This window comes from Ictalurus punctatus, chromosome 14 (assembly GCF_001660625.3).
Source record: "Ictalurus punctatus breed USDA103 chromosome 14, Coco_2.0, whole genome shotgun sequence".
Lineage (NCBI taxonomy): Eukaryota > Metazoa > Chordata > Actinopteri > Siluriformes > Ictaluridae > Ictalurus > Ictalurus punctatus.
This window is the reverse complement of record NC_030429.2, coordinates 23,717,369-23,739,634: the sequence shown is the minus strand read 5'-3', so window position 1 is coordinate 23,739,634 and position 22,266 is coordinate 23,717,369. Positions and strand designations below refer to the sequence as shown.

The following is a 22,266-nucleotide window of genomic DNA, read 5'->3' as shown; positions in this document are numbered from 1 at the left end:
GTTCCTTGCCTTCCAGAACTGCTTTTTCTTAGCGTGTTCAGTACTCCCCCCCGTGTCATTCCACTAAATTACACATAACTTTATTTATGGACTTCAATGTTGTGAATTCTTTATATTTCCAGATTTCTTGACTTAATACTGATGTCTGGTGAAAACTTCACGTGAATAACCTCGTTGGAAATATATTTACTGAAAAACAATGTTGACGTGTCCAATACTTATTTCCCCCCCACTGTATCTACCAATGAATCTATCTATCTATCAAATTATTGTATCTATCTATCTACTTACTATATCTATCTATCTACACTTTGTAACAGAGAGAGAGAGAGAGAGAGAGAGAGAGAGAGAGAGAGAGAGAGAGAGAGAGAGAGAGAGAGAGGATTCCCAGATATACCTCACTGCTCTTCTGACCCATAGTCTATAAATACTGCTGCAGTCTGTACAGGAGACTAGTCTGCCTGCCTGTGTCTCTCTCTCTGTCTCTCTCTGTATTAACAGCAGTGACACTGGGCCTGTGTGGATCACTGCAATGCAGCAGCACCTCCCTTCTCTATCTCTCTCTCTCTCACACACACACACACACACACACACCTCTATTTCTCAAGACGCAGGCTGTGGTTCCGTGGGAACAATTTCCTTGAGTCCAACATTAATTGTTGAGTTTATGTTTAATGTCAGCGTACAATATTCCTGTGTGTGTGCCTGTTAGGATTGTCAGCCTTCCTGTGCTCACACTCGGCCTTCAGAGTGTGTCTCGAAGCCTGATGGCATCTGAAAGAGTTGTGACATTCACCCACACGTGAGCGCACACACACACACACACACACACACACACACACACGAACCGACACTAGGAGGCGCTAAAGCGGTTCATGCTGTGCTCTGAGCTTTCAGGAGAACAGCTGGGGGACCAACACACACACACACACACACACACAAACACACACACACACACACACAGCTCATCCCTGGCAGCTCAGAAATGCAGGCTACGTGTGTGTGTGTAGAGGGGCCTTGCTCTTGCATATGGCTCAGGCAGTATGGAGTGTCTCACATGCTCTCTATAAATAATGTAGGCAAGAAATCCAACACTCTCACACACACACACACACACACACACACACACATACTGTATATATGTATACGCACACACCTTACAGTCATATATAGGGAATGCACACATGTGCGAGGTCTAATCATACCCAGCAAATGATCTGGTTAAAATGAAAAGAACAGGATCAGCCGTGCAACTTCACCCGAGTCTTTATTTCGGGTTTTCCTGACGACAGTCGCTTTATCTCGTGACCGGTTTCATCCTCTATACACATTTCAAACACTGTAAAATGTCGTGGCTGACTAATAGAAATGGCAAAGAAATGTGATCAAATTCAACAGACAGATCTGAGCACTGTCTGGGCGTGGCCTAGTATGCGAAGGAGCACGAACGATCGACATGACCGTGTCCGAGACTGTCGGTCTGCTCCGTGCTGGACCTGTGTTGGGGGTACAAGCGAGGGATGAGCCTTGGGCTTGGTGACTGTGAAGCTTACATACACTCTACACAAGATTAGCCCCGCCCACTCGGCATTGACAAGTGACTGGCGTTTGCTCATTAAGGATTTATGAATTTCCTGTCATAGTTTCGTCCGTTTTCTACCTGTGTCCATCTGCGTGTCCTCCCAGATTCCTCCCCAAATCCTGACTGGCTACGCTCAATTGTATTCCCACCTCACGGATCCCAGGATAGACTCCGGATCCACAGCCACTGTGAGCAGTATAAAACCCCTACTGAAGATGAATGAACTCTCTATCGTGATACAAGAAACTTATGAAAGGTTTAGAACGGAGGTCTCGAATGATGAAGTTTCAGGAGGACACTCCGCATTCATAAGTATGCATGGAGCTAAGGGGGTTTTATAATTATCATATTATTATTATTATTATTATTATTACTACTACTAACTCCTCTGGGAAATTGGGAAACATGAGAGTTCATTTAATTGATGTCCAACCATGTCTAACGGTCAGCTAGTTTAGCTCGCTGACACAGAATTAACTTCCACTCAATTTTATTGATAGATCTAGTTTTAACAACAGCCACAAAGCAGCTTTACAGAACTAGACGCTGATTCACACTATACGGCCAAAAGTATGTGGACAGCCGTCCGTTACGCCCGTACGTGCTTGCTGAACATCCCATCCCAGAGTTATTCTCCATTGGCTGTTATAATGCGCTCCACTCTTCCACAAAGTCTTTCAGCTAGGTTTTGGGGCGTGGCTGTGGGGATGTGTGCTCATTCAGCTACAAGAGCGCTAGTGAGGATGAGGTCAGGCTCCGATGTCGAGGAGGCTCCGGTTCCAGTTCATCCCCGAGGTGTTCAGTGGGGTCGAGGTCAGGGCTCTGTGCAGGATACTCGAGATCTTCCACCTTCTTCCAACCTTAACACACCACGTCTTCACGGAGCTCGCTTTGTGCACAGGGACGCGCGTCGTCATGCTGGACTTGTAATGCTACAGCATACGAACACGGGTGTGACGGGCAGCTGTCCACAAACATTTGGCCAGAGAACTAATCCCTGGCCCTAACGCACAAACAGGTGAGCAAACGCTGGTCAAAGGTTTTTAACATGATACTGAATTGAATTCATAACGCTAGTCTACTTATATAGACATAATATATAACCGAATATTACGTTATCTATGAATTTTTTTTGTAGCTTGCTATTACGATATTTTCTATGGATGTGGAGTCATCGGGTCTAAAAAATAAAAAAAAATTAAAAAAATAAGTCTGTCTACGCCCCTAGCAGTGAATGATTTGAGACACAGCCTTCATGTCCGTCAGCGGGCTCGGCAGCTCATGCACAGGCGACTCAGCTGGGCAGCTGGTGGCTCTGTTGTTCTTTACTGGTCCCATCTTGTTAAATGATGCTGTTTGATTTACGCTAACGAGGTCTGGTTTCAGGATCCTCATCACTAATTAACAGTGTGCATGCAGAGAGAGAGAGCGAGAGAGAGAGAGAGAGAGAGAGAGAGAGAGCAAGAGAGAGAGAGCGTGAGAGCGAAAGCGCACACACTCACAATACAGTGAATACACAGGAATAAATGAAAAATGGATTAAGAATGAATAAAGAGCAACATTCAGACATTCAAAGAAGGAGACAGCCTGGCAACGTCATTAAAGCACACACAAACACACACACACACACACACACACACACACACACACACACACCCAGAGCAGTGAGTAAAATGGCCGTGGAGCTTTCCTCTGATTTGGACTAGTCAGTGTGGAAGCTGTGCTTCATAGCCACACCTCACTTGCAAAAGAGTTCTCCACACTTCATTTGCATATCTTTATGAGTTTAAAAAAAGACTCTCGCATATACATGCACACACACACACACACACACTGTATCCTGTTCTATACAGTGAATCACCTGAGGCATGTCTGAAAGTTAGATTAGTCTTTTGTTTTTTTTACTATTTTTTAACATTTAGGTAGGTCTGACATGATTTCCGCCTACACTCACGAAGCTCCACCTCCAAAATCGTAGCTGGCCCATATAGTGTCTCTAAAATGACTGATGTAAAGTATTCCGGAGCAGAAGAATCACATAATTGAATCGTGTAGTAAAATTAATGATTTTTTTTTTTTTTTTTTTTAAATCACACGAAAATGGGCCACAAAGAGCTTACAAAGCAGGTGCGAGACCTCAATGTTGAAAAATATCAGTGAGCAGAGGGTTACAAAAAAATCTCAGGGCATTGGATATACCATGGAACACTGAAAAGGCAACAATCAACAAGTGGAGAAAGTCTGGCAGGACCAGATTCCAGAGCTAAATCCAATCAAAGATCTGTGGGGTGACCTGAAGAGGGCCGTGCCCAGGAGATGCCCAGCCAATCTGACAGAGGTAGAATGCTTTTACAAGTCAAGTCGTGCCAAACTGACCGACTCTTACCCAAAAAGATTGAATGCTGTGATAAAAATCTAAAGGTGCTTCAACTAAGTACAAGTTTAGGGGTGTGCACACTTATGCAACCATCATTCATCATTGTTTCCCCTAAAATTATCCGTATTGTTTTGGACTTAAGATTTCACAATAAAGGTAGAAAAGTTTCTGACATGATTTATCTTGGTTTATTTTAATTTATTTGCTTTACATCACAAAAACCTGCCATTTTAACAGGGTCGTGTAGACTTTTTAGCGCAACTGTAAATGAACCAAATAAATGAATCTAATAAATAAATAAATAAATAAATAAATAAATAAATAAATAAATCGCACGAAATTAAATGAATCAAATAAATGAATCTTGAAAATAAATGAATCACGTTAAAATATCAGTGAACATAAATGAATCATATGAAAATAAATGAATCCTGTGAAGACAAATGAATCATGGGTAAAACAAACAAACAAACAAACAAACAAACAAACAGTCATAGCTGCATCTTGACACTAAATGATTGGCTTCAGCAGGTGTGCAAGGTGTTACTGTGTATTAGAAGTGATTCGGATGATAACGTAGTAGATTTATTTTTGTTAAACACTGATTTATTCTGCTGTTTGATGGTTTATGATCTCTGCGGCACGCAGTTTGCTCAGAACACGATGCTTGTAGCTCGAGCGTAAAGCTAAAGAAGCGCATTTCAGACTCTAAACGCGTCTTGACTCCATGAGCCCATGAGCTTTCAGTGGAGCAGAGCCAGGTGTGGGAAGAGACAGGAAAGGAAAAGGAACAGGATAACATGTTAATATCAGTGAGTCCTGGTGTGTGTGTGTGTGTGTGTGTGTGTGTGTGTGGTTTATTACCTCTGCTGCCTGTGGCCAAGTCTGCGACCTTCTGAAAGGCATCGAGGAAAGCAGCGACTGCCACAACCGTAGCCCTGAGAACACACGACACACTTCTGAATTTCTCTCTACAAACCTCTTAAACATCGTACCACTGGGCATTTTAAACAAATATAATCCTCAACACCAGCACATTTTAACAGTAGTTCATAGTAATGCATGTTTATATATAACACAGCACTTTGAAAAAGTATTTGCCCCCATCCTGATTTCTGGTGTTTTTGTGTAGATCTCGTTCTAAATTGTTTCAGGAAATAAAACTAAATCAAGATAAAACAAAGGCGACCCGAGTAAACACAAAACACAGTTTTTAAGCGATAATGTAATTTATTGAAGCAAAGAAGTCCTCCAATACCAACTGCGCCTGTGTGAAAATGTATTTGCCCCCATAGTTACTAATTCCCCAAATCTATGAAACTGCATTCATAATGGAGTTCAGCTGGATTAGACGCAACCAGGCCTGATTACTGCAAACCCTGTTCAATCAGATCAACACTTCAATAGAACTTTTTCAACTGCATGAAGTTGGATAAAAGGTCTTACCTAGTAACACACTATGTGCTGAAGTTGAAAGAAATTCCAGAAATGATGAGGAAGAAGGTGATGTATTTCAATAAGTCTGGAAAGGTTACAAACCGATTTCAAATGCTCTGGGACTCCACAGGAACCCCAGCGAGAGCCGTTATCTCATCCAAATGAAAAAACTCAGTAGTGAACCTTCCCAGAAGTTTCCGACCTTTCAAAATACCTCCAAGAGCACAGCGACTACTCATCCAGCAAGTCACAAAAGAACCAAGGACAGCATCAAAGGATCTACAGGCCTCTCTTGCATCAATAAAGGTCACTGTTCATGACTCCACTATCAGAAAGACACTGGGCAAAAATAACATCCATGGAAGAGTGGTGAGGTGAAAACCACCGCTAACCCAGAAGAACATTAAGGCTCGTCTGAATTTTGTCAAAACACACCTTGATGATCCTCAAACCTTTTGAGAGAATGTTCTGTGGATTGACGAGTCGAAAGTGGAACTGTTTGGAAGACAGGGGTCCCGTTACATCTGGCATAAACCAAACACCGAATTCCACAAAAAGAACATCACCACCAATGATCAAGCATGGTGGAGGCGGTGTGATGGAGTGGGGATGCTTTCCTGCTTGCAATGATTGAGAGAAACATGAATTCTGCTCTCTACCAGAAAATCCTAAAGGAGAATGTCCGGTCTTCAGCATCTGGATTACGCAGCAAGACAATGATCCAAATCATAGGAGTAAGTCCTAGTCCTAGAAGTAAGTGAAAGACTGATCTCCAGTTATCGGAAGCGTTTGGTTGCAGATATTGCTGCTAAAGGTGACACAACCAGATTTGAAGTTAAAGGGGGCCATTAGTTTATCACATGGGTGATAGGTGTTGGATAACTTTGTTTTACTTCAATAAAAATAATGAAAACTGTATCATGTGTTTACTCAGGTTGCTTTTGTTTTATGTTGTATGTCGTTTGAAGATCTAAAACTATTTAATATGAGACACACACAAAAACAGAAGAAATCAGGACTGGACTAATGTTCTAATACGTTATCGTTTCTATAGTAACATCTCATTCACAGGGACTTACATGGCAGACGCTCCACATAATCTAAACAGAATAATAATCGGATTAAAAACCTGTTGTGGTTTAATAAGGTAAACATATCATTCTTGATGTGGTTATTTCCATAAGGAGGATGTTTATTTAATGTTTATTTACAGAAGGAGTCTCCAGTGTTAGCGCTTTGTAACAGTCAGAGGTAACTTTAACTGTAACATGTTTTCTGCCGGGTGCATGGTGGGTTAGATTTCCGCCGCTACCCTGTGTGTGTGGAGTTTGCATGTTCTCCCCGTGCTGCGGGGGTTTCCTCCGAGTACTCCGGTTTCCTCCCCCAGTCCAGACATGAGACATGCATGGTAGGCTGACTGGCGTGTCTAAAGTGTCCGTAGTGTGTGAATGGGTGTGTGAATGTGTATGTGATTGTGAGTGTCATTTTAAATGTCTACTGACGAGTGGGCGTGTCTCGAAGACCACAGATGATGATGTAGGCGTGTTTGTGTGTCCATATATGGCAACAAGGGCTACGCTGAACGGCTTGATCGCCGTAGATGGCGATGTGGGCGTGTCTTTAAGCCTGTATATGGAAGGACACGCTTGAACATGCTCACTGTATGAGGTGAGGGAACAAAGTGCGACACGTAAAAACGATTGCCCTGGTGTGCTGTGTGTAAATAAAGAGAAGAAGGAGCGTAAGCACGTAGTGCTCGTGGCTGCGGTGTGGGTATAAAAGAATCCTGGACGTGTTTCGACAGCACTGTTCTTCTGGTGGTGGGGGTGTTGGTGTGCATTTGGGTGGGACACCTGTTTAAACACACACCCAATCCACACGATTCTTGTGTTCAGTAATGTTCGGCGCGCACGAGAAGTGATCTAACTGGTGAAAGATGAGACGGTGAGTGTGAGACGCAGCTGCCCCATCAGAGTGCTGATAGTTCACACAGAGCGGCGTGGTACAGCCGTATGCGCGCGCGCGCGCGCGTGTGTGTGTGTGTGCATATACACACTTATACATGGCATTCTCACACACACAGCTCATAAGGAAGATTTCTACTCTAAATGTGCGGTTATATTTTACAACAACATGAGGTTAGTGTGTGGTAAAGTGTGCTCAACTATCTCCAGTGTGTGTTGTGAAGCCTCACCTGAGGTGCGCCTGCAACTTCCCAGCCTTGCTGATAAAATCCTCCCACACCGGGTAGCTGCCCTGCAACAGGACAGAGAGGAAAGCAAAAAAAAAAAAAAAAAAACATCTTTTCTTTATACATTCAACTCCTTGGAGACTTTAAAATACCCCACACACACAATTCACTCAGAATAACCATCTCTCTCTGTCATTATCCTCTCGCTCTTTACCTCTCCTAATCTCTCTCATTATCTCCTCCTGCTTCACTGTTTACCTCCGCCTTACCTTTCATCCTCCACCTCTCTCTCTGTCTGTCTCTCTCTATCTCTCTGTCTCACTGTCCGTCTCTCTCTCTATCTGTCCGTCTCTCTCTCTATCTGTCCGTCTCCCTCTCCGTCTCCCTCTCCGTCTCACTGCCGCCAGCTATATCAAGGAGCTGAACGGGTTTTTCCCAGCAACAATAAGAGCCAGCTGCCATGTTTTCTATCAATCCCCATCGCTCTCCTACTGACATACTGCCAATTATTCATAACATGCCAATAATATGTTAATATCTGGAAGTTTTAGATTTTTGGAACCAGATACTATTTTGAATAAAAGCCATATTAAACAAAATAACAAGATCACCGATGATCACCACATGCAAAATATTGAGCTTCAAAATTAATATAGAAATGTTGTAACCGGAAACAAAAGAAAATATTTATAATATATATATATATATATATATATATATATATATATATATATATATATATAATATATATTTATAATATATATATATATTTATAATATATATATATATATATATATATATATATATATATATATATATATATATATATATATATATATATATAAAATTTAAAAAATGCATTAAAGTCCATTATTATTATTATTATTATTATTATTATTAATAATAATAATAATAAATTAAGTACTTGGTTTAAAATCATTTTTCTAAAACATTTTTTCACGTGTTTTGTTTCTTGAATTTTACATCCCTATGATCAACAGACATTTTGTAGAGCCCACAAACCCCTAAAAACACTTACAAATAGATTTAAGATTTTTCTCATAATTATTATTACTCCATCTGCCAGAGAATTCTTTCCACACACACACACCACTATTGACCAAATCTATCCAGCTGAAGGTACTGAAATAAACATACACAGAAGCTCTAGCTAGGCTTTGAGCAAATAAGATGTTTGTAAGGAAAATTACAGACTGTTTCTGTTCTCGAGACCTCACAACTCGGGTGAACACGCAGAACAAATCGAGGAACGTAGGACATTCCCTCATCAGAGAGTTTTCCTTTAGCTCCTACTCATGTTCATCACTGACAATCAGTACGTTTACACTGACGACAATAATCCGATATGAACGCGATTAAGACGATACTCTGATTAAGAAACTAGCGTGTAAACAGAGATTATTGATGACCTTAATCCGATTAAGATCATACTCGAAGTAAACACAAATGGAATTAAGACGTGTGGAGTACTCCTGTTTTAGTCGCATCATGGACGTGTATTACAGACATGCACACACCTTAATCACACTATTAACGTCGTGTGGGAGTTTTCACTGCATTCTGCGACAGGACACGTACACACACGGCAGCGCTCGACCGTTCGACGGCAAACAAGAGAGCACGGCTGCGTCCCAAACCGCGTCCTTACCTGCTATATAGTAGGAGAAATACACGTATCTGAGTATTATATAGACGGTAAGTACGTGGTTTGGGACGCAGCCCACGGCTTCAAGCAGTCGTCTGTTAGCACGTACAGCACGACAAATAATTAACCGCACTTGAAACGTCCATAAAAATTAAAAACACCCAAAACTGTATACGCTCCCATAACGAAGACCAACTGTATGCCGATACGTGAAATTCTGGAGGGACGTCGGACGGCGTGACGTGGAGACATAATGACGTGTGCTGTTAATCGCTCTATGTTCTATAACATGTAAAACCTGAACATGAAAGGAGTATTCTAAACGCGACTCATGTAAACACTTTAATCACAATATTGTCTTATTCAGAATAAGATCAGTAATTAGATTACTGCTGTCCATGTAAACGTAGTCAGTGATTGCTGGCAACGTCTGTATACTCATCCCCAATTCAGTCCAGATCATCTCAGGTTCTGAAATTATATGATCCTACATAAATAAATAAATAAATAAATGAATAAAAACTATAAAGAGCAGTATTCGGTGTCAATATTTGGCATGACGGTCCTTTAGTTTAAAAATCAAATCAATAGCAGGGTCAGGTACAATGTGTGCGGTTCTATAAGGAAGTTTTACCGAGCATGTCGGAGAACCTGACTCGGTTCTTCTGGAGACTTTGACTGTCGCGTCAGCAAAACCCAGCAGCCTTCATTATGTTTTTTGTCTGAAAAAGTGTCTCTTACATAATGCGCTGCTTTCTTTAATAACATTTCTCAGTAACATTTCACTTCATGCTGGAAGACTAATGTTTGGAATCTAAAATGTTTTTGTACTGACTCGATAATGTAAAAGTCATAAAGTTTGTGCTTTTAAAAAAAAAAAAAAAAAGGGTGTTTATACAGTACTATGCAATAATCTTAACGTGTTAGCGTGCTTAGTGCTGAAACTGGCCATCACTCGCTCCTTTCAGTAATCACCGTCTAGAAGATTTTGGAACGACCCGCAAAATGGCTGACGTGAGAATTCCTCCCCTAGGTACGCAGGAGCTCACGTAAAATATGAATGTTTTTTTTTTCTAAACGAACTCATTTTTATGAACATCACATGTCTTGTGTGACATGTGAATGCTCCCGCTAGCAACTCCTGAATGAATTTGTTCATGTCCAGTTTGATAAACGAGGCCCGAAGTCGGAGATCTGAGAGAGGGTCTGCTGAAATAAAATCACAAGGTCTGTGATGTGTACAGTTACACCAATCAGCCATAACATTAAAACCACTGACAGGTGACGTGAATAATATTGATTATCTCCTTACAGTGGCACCTGTCATGGGGTGGGGTATATTTATTAAGCAGCAGGTGAACAGTCAGTTCTCGAAGTTGACGTGTTGGAAGCAGGAGAAATGGGCAAGACATGGGTCAAATTATGATGGCTATAGACGACCGGGTCAGAGCGTTTCCAAAACAACAGGTCTTGTGGGGTGTTCCCGGGATGCAGTGGTTAGTACCTAACAAAAGTGGTCCAAGGAAGGACAACCGGTGAACCGCCCAGTGCTCACTGACGCGTGTGAGGATCGAAGCCTATCCCGTCTGGTCCTCTCCCACAGAAGACCTACTGTAGCACAAGATGCTGTAAAAGTTAATGCTGGCTCTGATAGAAAAGAGTCGGAACACACGGTGGACCACAGCTTGCTTCGATAGGTACAAAATGCTGATTTCCAAATTCCCCAGATCCCAAATCCGATCGAGCGCGTGTTGGATGTTCTGGACAAACAAGTCCGATCCATGGAGGCCCACCTCGCAACTTACACGACTTAAAGGATCTGCTGCTAACGTCTCGGTGCCAGATACCACAGCACACCTGCAGAGGACTTGTAGAGTCCGGGTCTCGACGAGTCAGAGCTGTTCGGCTGGCACGAGGAGGACCTACACGATTTTACGCAGGTGGTTTTAATGTAATGGCTGATCGGTGTATACATTTAATCCTTTCACCATGATCATTCCGGTCTCTGCACTCCATCAGAGACCTGCATCATAGAAATTCAATTATAGCCTATTAATGCGATTATACAGCGACGCATGTGACGTGCACAGAGCAGCTGCATGTCAAAGAAGAGACGGTGAACAACATTTAAGTGTGTGTGTGTGTGTGTGTGTGTGTGTGTGTGTGTGTGTGTGTGATGTCTCCATGCCTCATCCCTGCCTCTTTCAAGAGTTTTTGATAACCGGAGGCAACATCTGTTTCCTTGACAACGTGAGAGGCTGCAGAACCAGAGCCATGACGCTGCAGTCTGCCAACACACACACACACACACACACACAGACTGCAGACCACAGAGCACACTGGATCAACCCCCAGCTCTTTTGCATTCCCACCCCTACATGTACCAGCTCCCACACACATCCGTTAAACAGAAATATCTGGAAATACAATTTAATGTAATAAATATTTATAGATTGCTTTCCTTCATGTATTAGTGGTTTGTAGACGTGTGGCGGTGACAGATAAATTCCATGCAGCTTCCGTTTCCTATAATAACCACATTAACCACTTTTTTTTGTGTCAGACACACACACACACACACTCTTGCTCTGGGTCATGTGCTTCAAAGCTTGTTATTAACAACAGAAGACATGTCCCAACAACCTGTTCTCTCTTTTTTCTAGATCCCAGTCTCTCCCAGTCTGCAGTGATTATAACCTTATGCCGAAACACTCGTCCATTCATTCATACACTTTCAGCAAACTCAGAGGGGACACATCCCGGAAGACACACGACTCCATCTCCATCTCCCACACTCACACTCATTCACACCTACGAGCGGTTTAGAGTCACCAATCCACCTACAGGTGTGTTTCTGGACACTGGGAGGAAACCGGAGAACCCAGATGAAGCCCATATGGACACCAGGAGAACATGAGGAACTTCTCACGGACAGTAACCCGAGCTCAGGACACTGGAGCTGTGAGGCGTCTCCTCTTACTCATAATCAGGTGCGATAAATCAAAAGAGCTGTGTTTTTGGTTTCGTTTGGAGTTTTTAGAGACTTTTTCTTCCCAAAAAGTGACGATAAACACGCCACGAGGAAGAACTAGTTAACGAATCACACAACAAAAACCGTACCATCTGATACCACGTGATAAACTGACTACGCTAACCGAGAGTAAATAGCAGCTCTTACCCAGGACGTCGTACCTGTTACCGACAACGAAGGATTCTGACGCAATGACGACAAAACCGTATTTTACGTACAAGAGCATTTTTCGGAACTCAAACTCAACCTTGCTGTTCTCCACTGTAACACTAGTCCAATGTAGCAAGCTAATATATTTCATTTAAAATTTCCGAGTTAAACTTATAAAGAGTCTAAGTGCATGAACACGTCTGCTTTTCATGGCCACGATTTAAACGGGAAAAATTATTTTTTTAAAAAGAGTTAAACAACGTGTTTCCCAGTGCCGCTAACTGATTAATACTCAAATAACCAAAAACCACGTATTCAGACTCGTACTCATATTCTTAGGCGCAAGGTGAGGTTTCTTCACGTACCATGTGAAATCAAACGTTCTAGTTCATTTTAAGTTGTGGTGTGTTTCTCCTAGATTCTTCGATCTCCAGAAGTGCTGTTCAGCTGAAAACATGTTTAATCAGATTTGTCGTAATAGGTTAAGGCACCACGGAAACTTCGCACCTACTTTTACAAAGTCCTCTGTGACTCCACGTCTAACGTTTAGGAACGTAAAGAAAAATAAACTTATTCGAATCAGGAATTTGGAAAAACAGTCTATGATCTGGACGCATGGATTTATAGTGATAATGCTGTTTCATTTAATGCTGTGGAATGTCTGAAGCGTTTAGTTCCTGGGATCACTTACATTATAGCAGCTAGAAATAGTCGTTCACTCACTGTCATCTTTTTTCTCAAAAAAAAAAAACCAAAACTAAAACAAAACAAAACAAAAAAAAGCAGCTTGTTACAGAGGAATTGGAACACACCAAGTGTGAGGACTTTCCTGTGGTGGAAAACTAAATGGAACTGAACTAAATAAATCGTATGGGTATCAGCCCCGAATCGACTCGTGTCGGCCCCGAATCGACTCGTGTCGGCCCCGAATCGACTCGTGTCGGCCCCGAATCGAATCAGTAGTGAATTTAAGTGAATTCTTACTTGTATATATCTAGAGTTTGTTGTAATGTGTCTTATACTATGTGTCTTAATAAGATGTGCATCATATCACCTGAAAGAGGGAGATTCACACTCATAGTAATATTTTTATGTGTCTTTTGTGTGCTGGTTTTTTGGAACATGAAAAAGTAAGCGTTTCCTGTCACTTTAATCACCTCACACTTGCAAAGACAATACAGACATGAAGTGTAACCATTACTACAAGAAGTTTTTTTTTTTTAAGTGCTACATTTCGTTTGAAGACTGCCAGTGACTCAGCTGTTCGGACATCTAGGGGAAGTTCATCCCAGCAGTGAACAGTGAAGAGTCTTGATGCATGTCTTCCATGTACCCTGAGAGATGGTGGGACCAGTAGAACAGTGCTAGAGGATCGGAGGGCACGTGGTGCAGTGCAGGGTGTGATAAATGCTTTGAAGCAGATGGATGCTGGTCTGTTTTTGGCTTTGTAGGCAAGCATTAGTGTTTTAAATCTGATGCGGGTAACTATAGGAAGCCAGTGGAGGGACTGCAGCAACAGGGGGGTGTGGGAGAACTTCGGAAGTTCACTCTAGGCATCCGATGATGTCAAATGTTCATCTTTAGCATCCATTTATAAATTAGTGTGATGTTGCTTTCAGTGAACCTCATACTGCTTCCAGATTGGAAACAGGAGTGTGTAAAACGCGGGCCAAAGCCACCGCACACAAGCAGGCTCGTCCCGCAGGGGGAGGGCGGGGTAATCAAATAAAACCACCAGAAACACTATGCATGTTGAAAACTGCAGTAACTGATCCGGCGCATGCACCTCCTTCCTTCAGGTTGAACGCACAGATTACAGCGTCAACAGACACGGGCAGCGTGACCGCTGAGAGAGACGGGGGTGATCAGGGTGAACGGGATTAGTGCTGAAGCAGCAGTGAGACAAAGCGCAGATCATCTAAACACCTCTACAGAAGGCGTGTGGAACTCTCTCCAGGACACAGTGGCTTCAGGGAAGGCTCTCGATGTTTACAAGCGTATGTTCTTTAGATTTACGTCGGTTACATCATTCCTTTTGGTCGAAAATAAAGAACGTTTAACAACAAAGCTTTTCATTTCCATTGATGTTGCACCGGCAAAATGTATATCTTTGAAAATTGTAAAAATAAATAAATAAATAAATAAATAAATAAATAAAGTTAAAAACAATAAAAAGCTCACAGTTCTGCATGTTCTGACAAAAACAAACAAATTTTCATTATTTACATATATAACATGTAAGGAATAAAACACTTCGAACCATGCTGTTATGGGAAAACAATAATCCTTGATGTAATCCATGTTGAACATCCACGGAGGGGGGGAGGGGGCACGTTGGCTTAGTGGTTAGCATGTCGGCCTCGCACGTCCAGGGGTGGGGGTTTGATTCCGTTGTGTGTGTGTGTGCACGGAGCTTGCATGTTCTCCCCGTGCTTTCAGGGTTTCCTCCAGGTACGCCAGTTTCCTCCCCCAGTCCAAAGACATGCACTATAGGCTGACTGGCGTTGCCAAATTGTCTGTAGTGTGTGCGATTGTGCCCTGCGATGGTTTGGCACCCTGTCCGTATTATGTTACACTAATATCAAAACGCTGAGCAGTAGCGCACTATGGATTGGTTCAGTGTGAACTGAAATGAGGCAGCAGGGGCTTTACCAGGGGCTTTACCAAGCGCTTTTCAACACACACACCTGCTTCTTTTTTTTTTTTTTACCTGTTTATGGCTAAACGAGCTACCTCGACAATCTGGAACTGGTTTTGTTACAGAAAATCAGTTTCATTTTTCGATCAATGTTTGTGTTTCTGAGGCTCTCTAGATCACAGCTATCACTTGTAGCCGAAAACATTGGCGCATGGTACTATATTTACATCGTCACCGATATCGTTATCACAATAAATACCAGAAAATACCATCATATAGTTTTAAGTCCACATCGCCCATCCCTAACCACATGGAAGCTTTAAGGAGAGTCCAGGTAATGCATGCTGAACGTCCACACCGGACATGTTTTGTTGTGCATGAGTCATTCTGCGTTCAGAAATCAACACTGAAACGGTTGGAGCGATGTAAAAGAGGGCGTGGCATACAAAATCGGCCTCCTCGGTGGGAGTTTTGACCCGGAATTGCACTCGAGTTACTACCTACTGTACCTCTTAGCGAAGATGAAATGTCAAAACGGTATTTTCCTGATCTTCTCAGAAGACTTATTCAAAACACCACATTTGACTAATCTATTGCTATCATGTCACCTGATCGCACCTTTTCATTCTAACGCCGCCTCCTTTTACAATCACATCACGCTCCTCCATGTCACCATTTGCGCTACGGATGCAGAGAATCCATCTGCCATGCCTGCGTGTGTGTTTCTCTTGCATTATGATCGCTACAGTGTTTAACTAACAGCGTTAAATGAACGTGAGCCGTATTGAAATCATTTGTAAACTGTTCAGTGTTTTACTCATTCGGTTTAAATGAACTCTTAATCCTGAGAGGACAGTTATAAGGTTAAATAAACACTTGCAGGATTAGGGTTAAGACCTACTGTGCTAACTAAACAGCTGCTGTGTGAACTGACCACCAACACATTTGATTAAAGGGGTCATGACATTAGAAATAAAATTTTCCTAGATCTTTTGACATATAAGAGGTCGTTGTACCATTAAAACATCCTGCAGGTTTTATAGATTAATACATCCTCCTAGGTACAAAAAGGGCATTTATTTAACCAAGCTCCAAAAATGGTTTTTATAAACATCTACAGTATTAAATACCTACAGTGTTGAATGTGCACAGCATTAAATACATACCTACAGTGTTGAGTAAACCCCTACAGGGTTGAGTAAACCCCTACAGGGTAGTATAAACACCTACAGTGTTGAACGAACACCTACAGCATTGAATGTGCACAGCATTAAATACATACCTTCAGTGTTGAATAAACAACTACATGGTACTATAAATAACCTGCAGGGTAGTATAAACAGTTACAGTGCTGTATAAACATGTAAAGAGTTGAATTAAACACCTACAGGGCAGTATAAAAACCTACAGGGTATTACAAAGACCTACAGGGCAGTATAAAGACCTACAGGGTAGTATAAACAGTTACAGTGCTGTATAAACACATACAGAGTTGAATTAAAGACCTACAGGGCAGTATAAAGACCTACAGGGCAGTATAAAGACCTACAGGGTAGTATAAACAGTTACAGTGCTGTATAAACACGTACAGAGTTGAATTAAACACCTACAGGGCAGTATAAAGACCTACAGGGCAGTATAAAGACCTAGAGGGTAGCATAAACAGTTACAGTGCTGTATAAACACATACAGAGTTGAATTAAACACCTACAGGGCAGTATAAAGACCTACAGGGCAGTACAAGTAACCTACAGGGCAGTATAAACAATTACAGTGCTGTATAAACATGTACAGAGTTGAATTAAACATCTACAGGGCAGTGTAAAAACCTACAGGGCAGTATAAGTAACCTACAGGGCAGTATAAACAATTACAGTGCTGTATAAACACGTACAGAGTTGAATTAAACACCTACATGGTAGTATAAAGACCTACAGGGCAGTACAAGTAACCTACAGGGCAGTATAAGTAACCTACAGGGCAGTATAAGTAACCTACAGGGCAGTACAAGTAAGCTACAGGGCAGTACAAGTAACCTACAGGGCAATACAAGTAACCTACAGGGCAGTATAAGTAACCTACAGGGCAGTATAAGTAACCTACAGGGCAGTATAAACAATTACAGTGCTGTATAAACACGTACCGAGTTGAATTAAACACCTACAGGGCAGTATAAAGACCTACATGGTTGAATTAAACACCTCCAGTGTCGTATAAACACCCCTAGTGTTGAATTAACTCTCAGCCCAGAACGGCAATGCTGAACTAAGTGCTGAAGTGTCAAACAAACACACACGGTGTTTTTAATGAACATTTAACACGTGCCCAGCCAGGCCTATGGCAGCACGGTAAAGGTTGAAGGTTAAAGGCTGACTGTAAGAAGAACACCACGTCCACAGTGGAAGTGTTTATTTCACGTTGTGCTGTGTGTTAATTTAACACTGTATAAACGATTACATGCAGCACAAGTAGCAGCTCATTCAGCACTGTATGTGTTGAGACATGAATGAGATGTGTGTGTTTCAGGTCTCGTGACAATCGTGAGTATTTAATCTCTGCCTGGCCGCCCACACACACACACTCACACACACACACTCTCTCTCAAGGCCACAGCAGCTGCCAGGCAACCCGCAGCATCTCCATCATCTGCCCATCAAATTACACCTCACTGATAATGAAACACCGCCATGATTACAGATTAAACCCGGCAGTTGTGCGGTCTGTTGCATAACGGACAGTGTCGGTAAACGTTATGGTCGCTGTTACCTTCATGTCGGTGATGACTGTTTGGAAAAGTCCTCCGAGCGCGCTGCACTCTCTCTCCATAACCGCCTCCATTTCCGAGCCGGACAGCTGAGAGGGGTTTAGTCGGTACTCACCCCGCACTTCCTTATCAATCTGTTTGTTAAACGGCGCGCGCTGACGTTAAAATCAACAACAAACCGCCGCCTGACAGATTACAGAGCGGGGGAGGAGGAAAAACCCGGCTCTAGGGCGAACGTGACGCTTTACCGACGGTTGCCATGGCGAAAATGCAACCATGTTTCCCTCGGACGACTCATTTCGAAATCCTTATCACTTCTATTTAGCACGCAGAAAGTAAACAAAACCGGAAACATGTCGGCATTAATTAAAAACACAACAAACCCCAAAATAACCGGGAGTTGTTCAGTCACTGCAGCTTTTCGTTACGCGGTTACGTCGCCGGTTCACCTCGCGCGAGCTGTAGCTCAGAGCGTGCATGAGTGACAGCCACTGAAGCCACGCCCACGCCTTCTCCTCTCAGTGGAAACAGCGAGGTCCGTTACGATTCGCTTTACTGAATCGGTTCTTTAATTCGATTCGTTTAATCAAACCCGAATAAGACAAAAAGGAGGTCAGATTCATTTTAATTGTACTTCATGAAGACATGAACTGCTCCTTTGACTAAAAACCAGTTCAAGTGTGTCAAACGTACAGGAGTTCTGATTCATTAGATTCACAACCATTCGAATCGAGGCGCCCGACTGTATCGAACTACCTGCGTTTTGATTCATTTGATTCAAATGAATGACTTGTTTGGATAGGCTTCAGCCGCAGACTCCTACGGTGTTTATTCCCGGGTTTTTCTAGTCCATTTTATTACTACCAGGAAGCCTGAATGTGTGTGAAAATAGCTAACATATGGACAACAATATTTAATTCATAAGCCAGGTTAACTGCTAACAGCATACAACATAAACACACTGTCTGAAAATAAAATCAGGCTGTGAATAATAAATACATAAACATCAGCTCACAAAATCCGGAAATGCAGACTGAAGAGAGCTAAAAACTCAAATATACATTAAAACAGACAAAAATATATTATCCTGTAACATTGGGAAAATTTGTAAATGACAACTACAACTAAACAGCGCCATCTAGTGTTTACTAATGAAACCTACCTTAGTTCATAGGTTTTATAGTATGCCTAGTTAGGGCCCGAGCACCGCTGGTGCGAAGCCCTATTGGATCTGCTCCGTTTATTATCAGGGCCCGAGCACCTAAGGTGCCGCGCCTCCGGTGCAAACCAGAGGTGCAGGGCCCTATTGTTTTCGGCATGTTTATATTAATAAACACTTAGGTAAGTGCTAAGGCACGCAATTAATACCACGAAACAGGAAGATGTTATAAATTTGTCCTAACTCTTGTTACTAATTGAAGCTTAGATCACATTAACTGTTACATAAATTTGTAAGTGACCGCTAGATGGCAGTATTGCAATACATACGATCCATCCATTTTCTGTACCGCATATCCTACACAGGGTCGTGGGGAGCCTGGAGCCTATCCCAGAGAAGGTGGGGGACACCCTGGATGGGGTGTCAAAACATTGCAGGGCACAATCGCACACATTCACACACTACGGACAATTCAGAGATGCCACTCAACCTATAAAGCATGTCTTTGGACTGGGGGAGGAAACTGGAGTCCCAGGAGGAAACCCCTGAAGCACAGGAAGAACATGCAAACTCAGAGCACGCAGGGCGGAGGCAGGAACGAAACCCCTAACCCTAGCACGATTCAAACGTGCTAACCACTAATCCAATAAGGCACCATGCCCTCAGTATACAAGATGTACTAGGTCTATGGATTCAAGACAAATTTATTTATAAATCCTTCGATTAAAAAACAGGTGCCTCAAGCAGTCCTAAACTTTTAAACGTCTTAAAATCTCTTGGATGGTCGATTATGATTATACACATCATATACAATAGACTGGTGTTTGGCTTCATGTTTGTTGTTACCACAGCACTAATTTGTACTTTTTTTCCATTGACCTTTTCAGCACTTCTCAGTGTTTCAGGAAGCATTACCCGTGAGCTCAGAATCATTGTCCAATTACTGTAAATTATTAGAGGGTGATTTCCTAAACGTCATCTTTTAGTTACAGAACAGCCAGGCTAAGCTAACTTAGCTTATGTTAGCGACGAACGTGGTGGAAAACGTAAAAGAATATACGTATGTATGACTGTTACAAAGCACTGACGATAGAGACTCGTACCATAAATGTTAAACAGACAAACATCTCGTCACACAAAACGTCACCATAGCAACAATTACACACTTTTTTACACACTCAGTCTATACGGAGCGTCCATCGTCCGACTAAGTTGTTACTATAGGAACAGTAATGTATGTGAACGAGTGCATTAACACAAACACGCGATTTGCCTTGCAGTTGGACCTACTGTCAGAACTGCTGATATCGATAATTAATCAACACCTCCACAAAACTCCAGAATAAAGATGCACCGGGTCCAGACGTTATTCTGAAACCCGTAATGGCTGAATTTAATAGCAGGCCTGCTGGGACAAACACGAACAGCCACTCATTCTGTGCACTGGAGTGAGTGCTGATGGGAAATTTGTGACACTAACTCTCACTTCCTCGCTCTTTTCTGTGTACAGAGGAGGGGTAATGTGCAGTCCGGTCTCTCTGAGGGGTGCGGAGATGAGCCTTTAATGACAGGCAAATACATGATCATTACACGGGCTGCTGGAGTACTGCTATTACCCACACACACACACACACACACACACACACACACACACACACACACACACACACACACCATGTTGCTTTACAGCTTTACAACAGGCACCAATTTTTCCACCCCATTTGCATTTACACTGACCCACCAATCAAAACAATTCAGTTCCCACACCTGCTCGCTCACACACTCTCTCTCTCTCTCTCTCTCTCTCTCTCTCTCTCTCTCTCTCTCTCTCTCTCTCTCTCTCTCTCTCTCTCTCTCTCTCTCGTTACTCAGACTGGACAGCTCAACAGCTAAGACATGTTTTATGTCTGATGGTTGCTTCTCTAGTTTTGAGGCTAATAAGTAATGGAGATCTTGCTCATCCAAAATCTTTATTAAAAAGATATATATATATATATATATATATATATATATATATATATATATATATATATATATATATATATATATATATATATATAAGTAAATACCTTCCTCCAACCATATCTAGTTCAGTGATATCACACAGACTTCCTGTGGTTTAGGACACAGAAACCTTTACTGTCATATATATATATATATATATATATATATATATATATATATATATATATATATATATATATATATTTATATATATATATATATATAAACCAAAAGACTTATAATATTAAGATTTCAGGACTTCCAAGTGTCATTTGAACAAGTACATGAAGATTTGGAGTTAAATGAATGCAGAAGGTTTTCCGTTATTTGCTAGCTAGATTAGCATCATACAGTAGCTGCAGTCTTTTTTCAGCTGAACAAATATTACAACTTTGGAGTTTTTGCTGCACAGGTTAAAATGTTTTCTAAAAGTTATGGTTCTAGGAACATTTACTTCAAACGAATGTTCAACCTGTCAAGCCTTCAATGTTATAACATCGCTGACACAAACGGCTTTATTTCATCAGGGTGGATACGAACTAATTTAACGTAAATCACAGACAGGACAATTTACACAAGAAATGAAAATCCAGTCAGTCGGTCGGAAAAAATCACATCATACAAGAGTTTGTGTATATTTTATATTTGAATGTCGATTGATCGGCTTCGGATCATATAAGTGGTAAGCCCTGCTGGGAATCCCCAAAAAAACAAAAACAAAAACAAAACAAACAAAAAAAACAATAGAAACCATCACAGAAATTTTAATTGTTTCTACTACAAATACCATTACAAACCATCAGCTAACCATTAAAACCATTACCATTATTGGTCCTTAATGGTATCCACTAGACATAACATGCCACCAATAGGAGACCCACAGGGACCATTACAGTTTCCATTAAAACCAATACAATTCCCATTATAACCATTAAAACCATTACAAACTCTGTGAGGGTTTCTATTTTTTTATGTTTTTTTTTTTTTCAGCAGGGAAGTTACTGATAAGTTACTAAGATTTTACACACATACAAGTGTGAAGACATTGTTAGCATTGATATTAGTGTTAGCATTGATATTAGTGTTAGCATTGACATTAGTGTTTACATTGATATTAGTGTTAGCATTGACATTAGTGTTAGCATTGATATTAGTGTTAGCATTGACATTAGTGTTTGCATTGATATTAGTGTTAGCATTGATATTAATATTATTATTGACAGTAGTGTTTGCATTGATATTGGTGTTAGCATTGATATTAGTGTTA

The 22,266-nt window shown here is 41.5% G+C and overlaps 1 protein-coding gene and 1 long non-coding RNA gene across 4 annotated transcripts in view; one reads left to right on the top strand and one right to left on the bottom strand.

Annotated features, from left to right (window-relative positions):
• LOC108275179 (MTSS I-BAR domain containing 1) overlaps nt 1-18,327 on the bottom strand; it is a 36,724-nt gene extending 18,397 nt beyond the window's left edge. For all 3 annotated transcript variants that reach the window (XM_053685897.1, XM_053685898.1, XM_053685899.1), the window contains exons 1-3: nt 17,839-18,327; nt 7,591-7,652; nt 4,824-4,897 (exon numbers count right to left, since the gene is read on the bottom strand). In XM_053685897.1, coding sequence (XP_053541872.1) covers nt 4,824-4,897; nt 7,591-7,652; nt 17,839-17,910 — 208 coding nt within the window. In that variant the 5' untranslated portion in view covers nt 17,911-18,327. The remainder of the gene's footprint in view (nt 1-4,823; nt 4,898-7,590; nt 7,653-17,838) is intronic.
• On the top strand, nt 2,210-14,562 carry LOC124628860 (uncharacterized). The gene is made up of 3 exons (XR_006983601.2): nt 2,210-2,600; nt 11,917-12,243; nt 14,234-14,562. It is a non-coding gene; the product is annotated as an uncharacterized LOC124628860 (long non-coding RNA).
• Nucleotides 18,328-22,266: the final 3,939 nt, after the last annotated feature.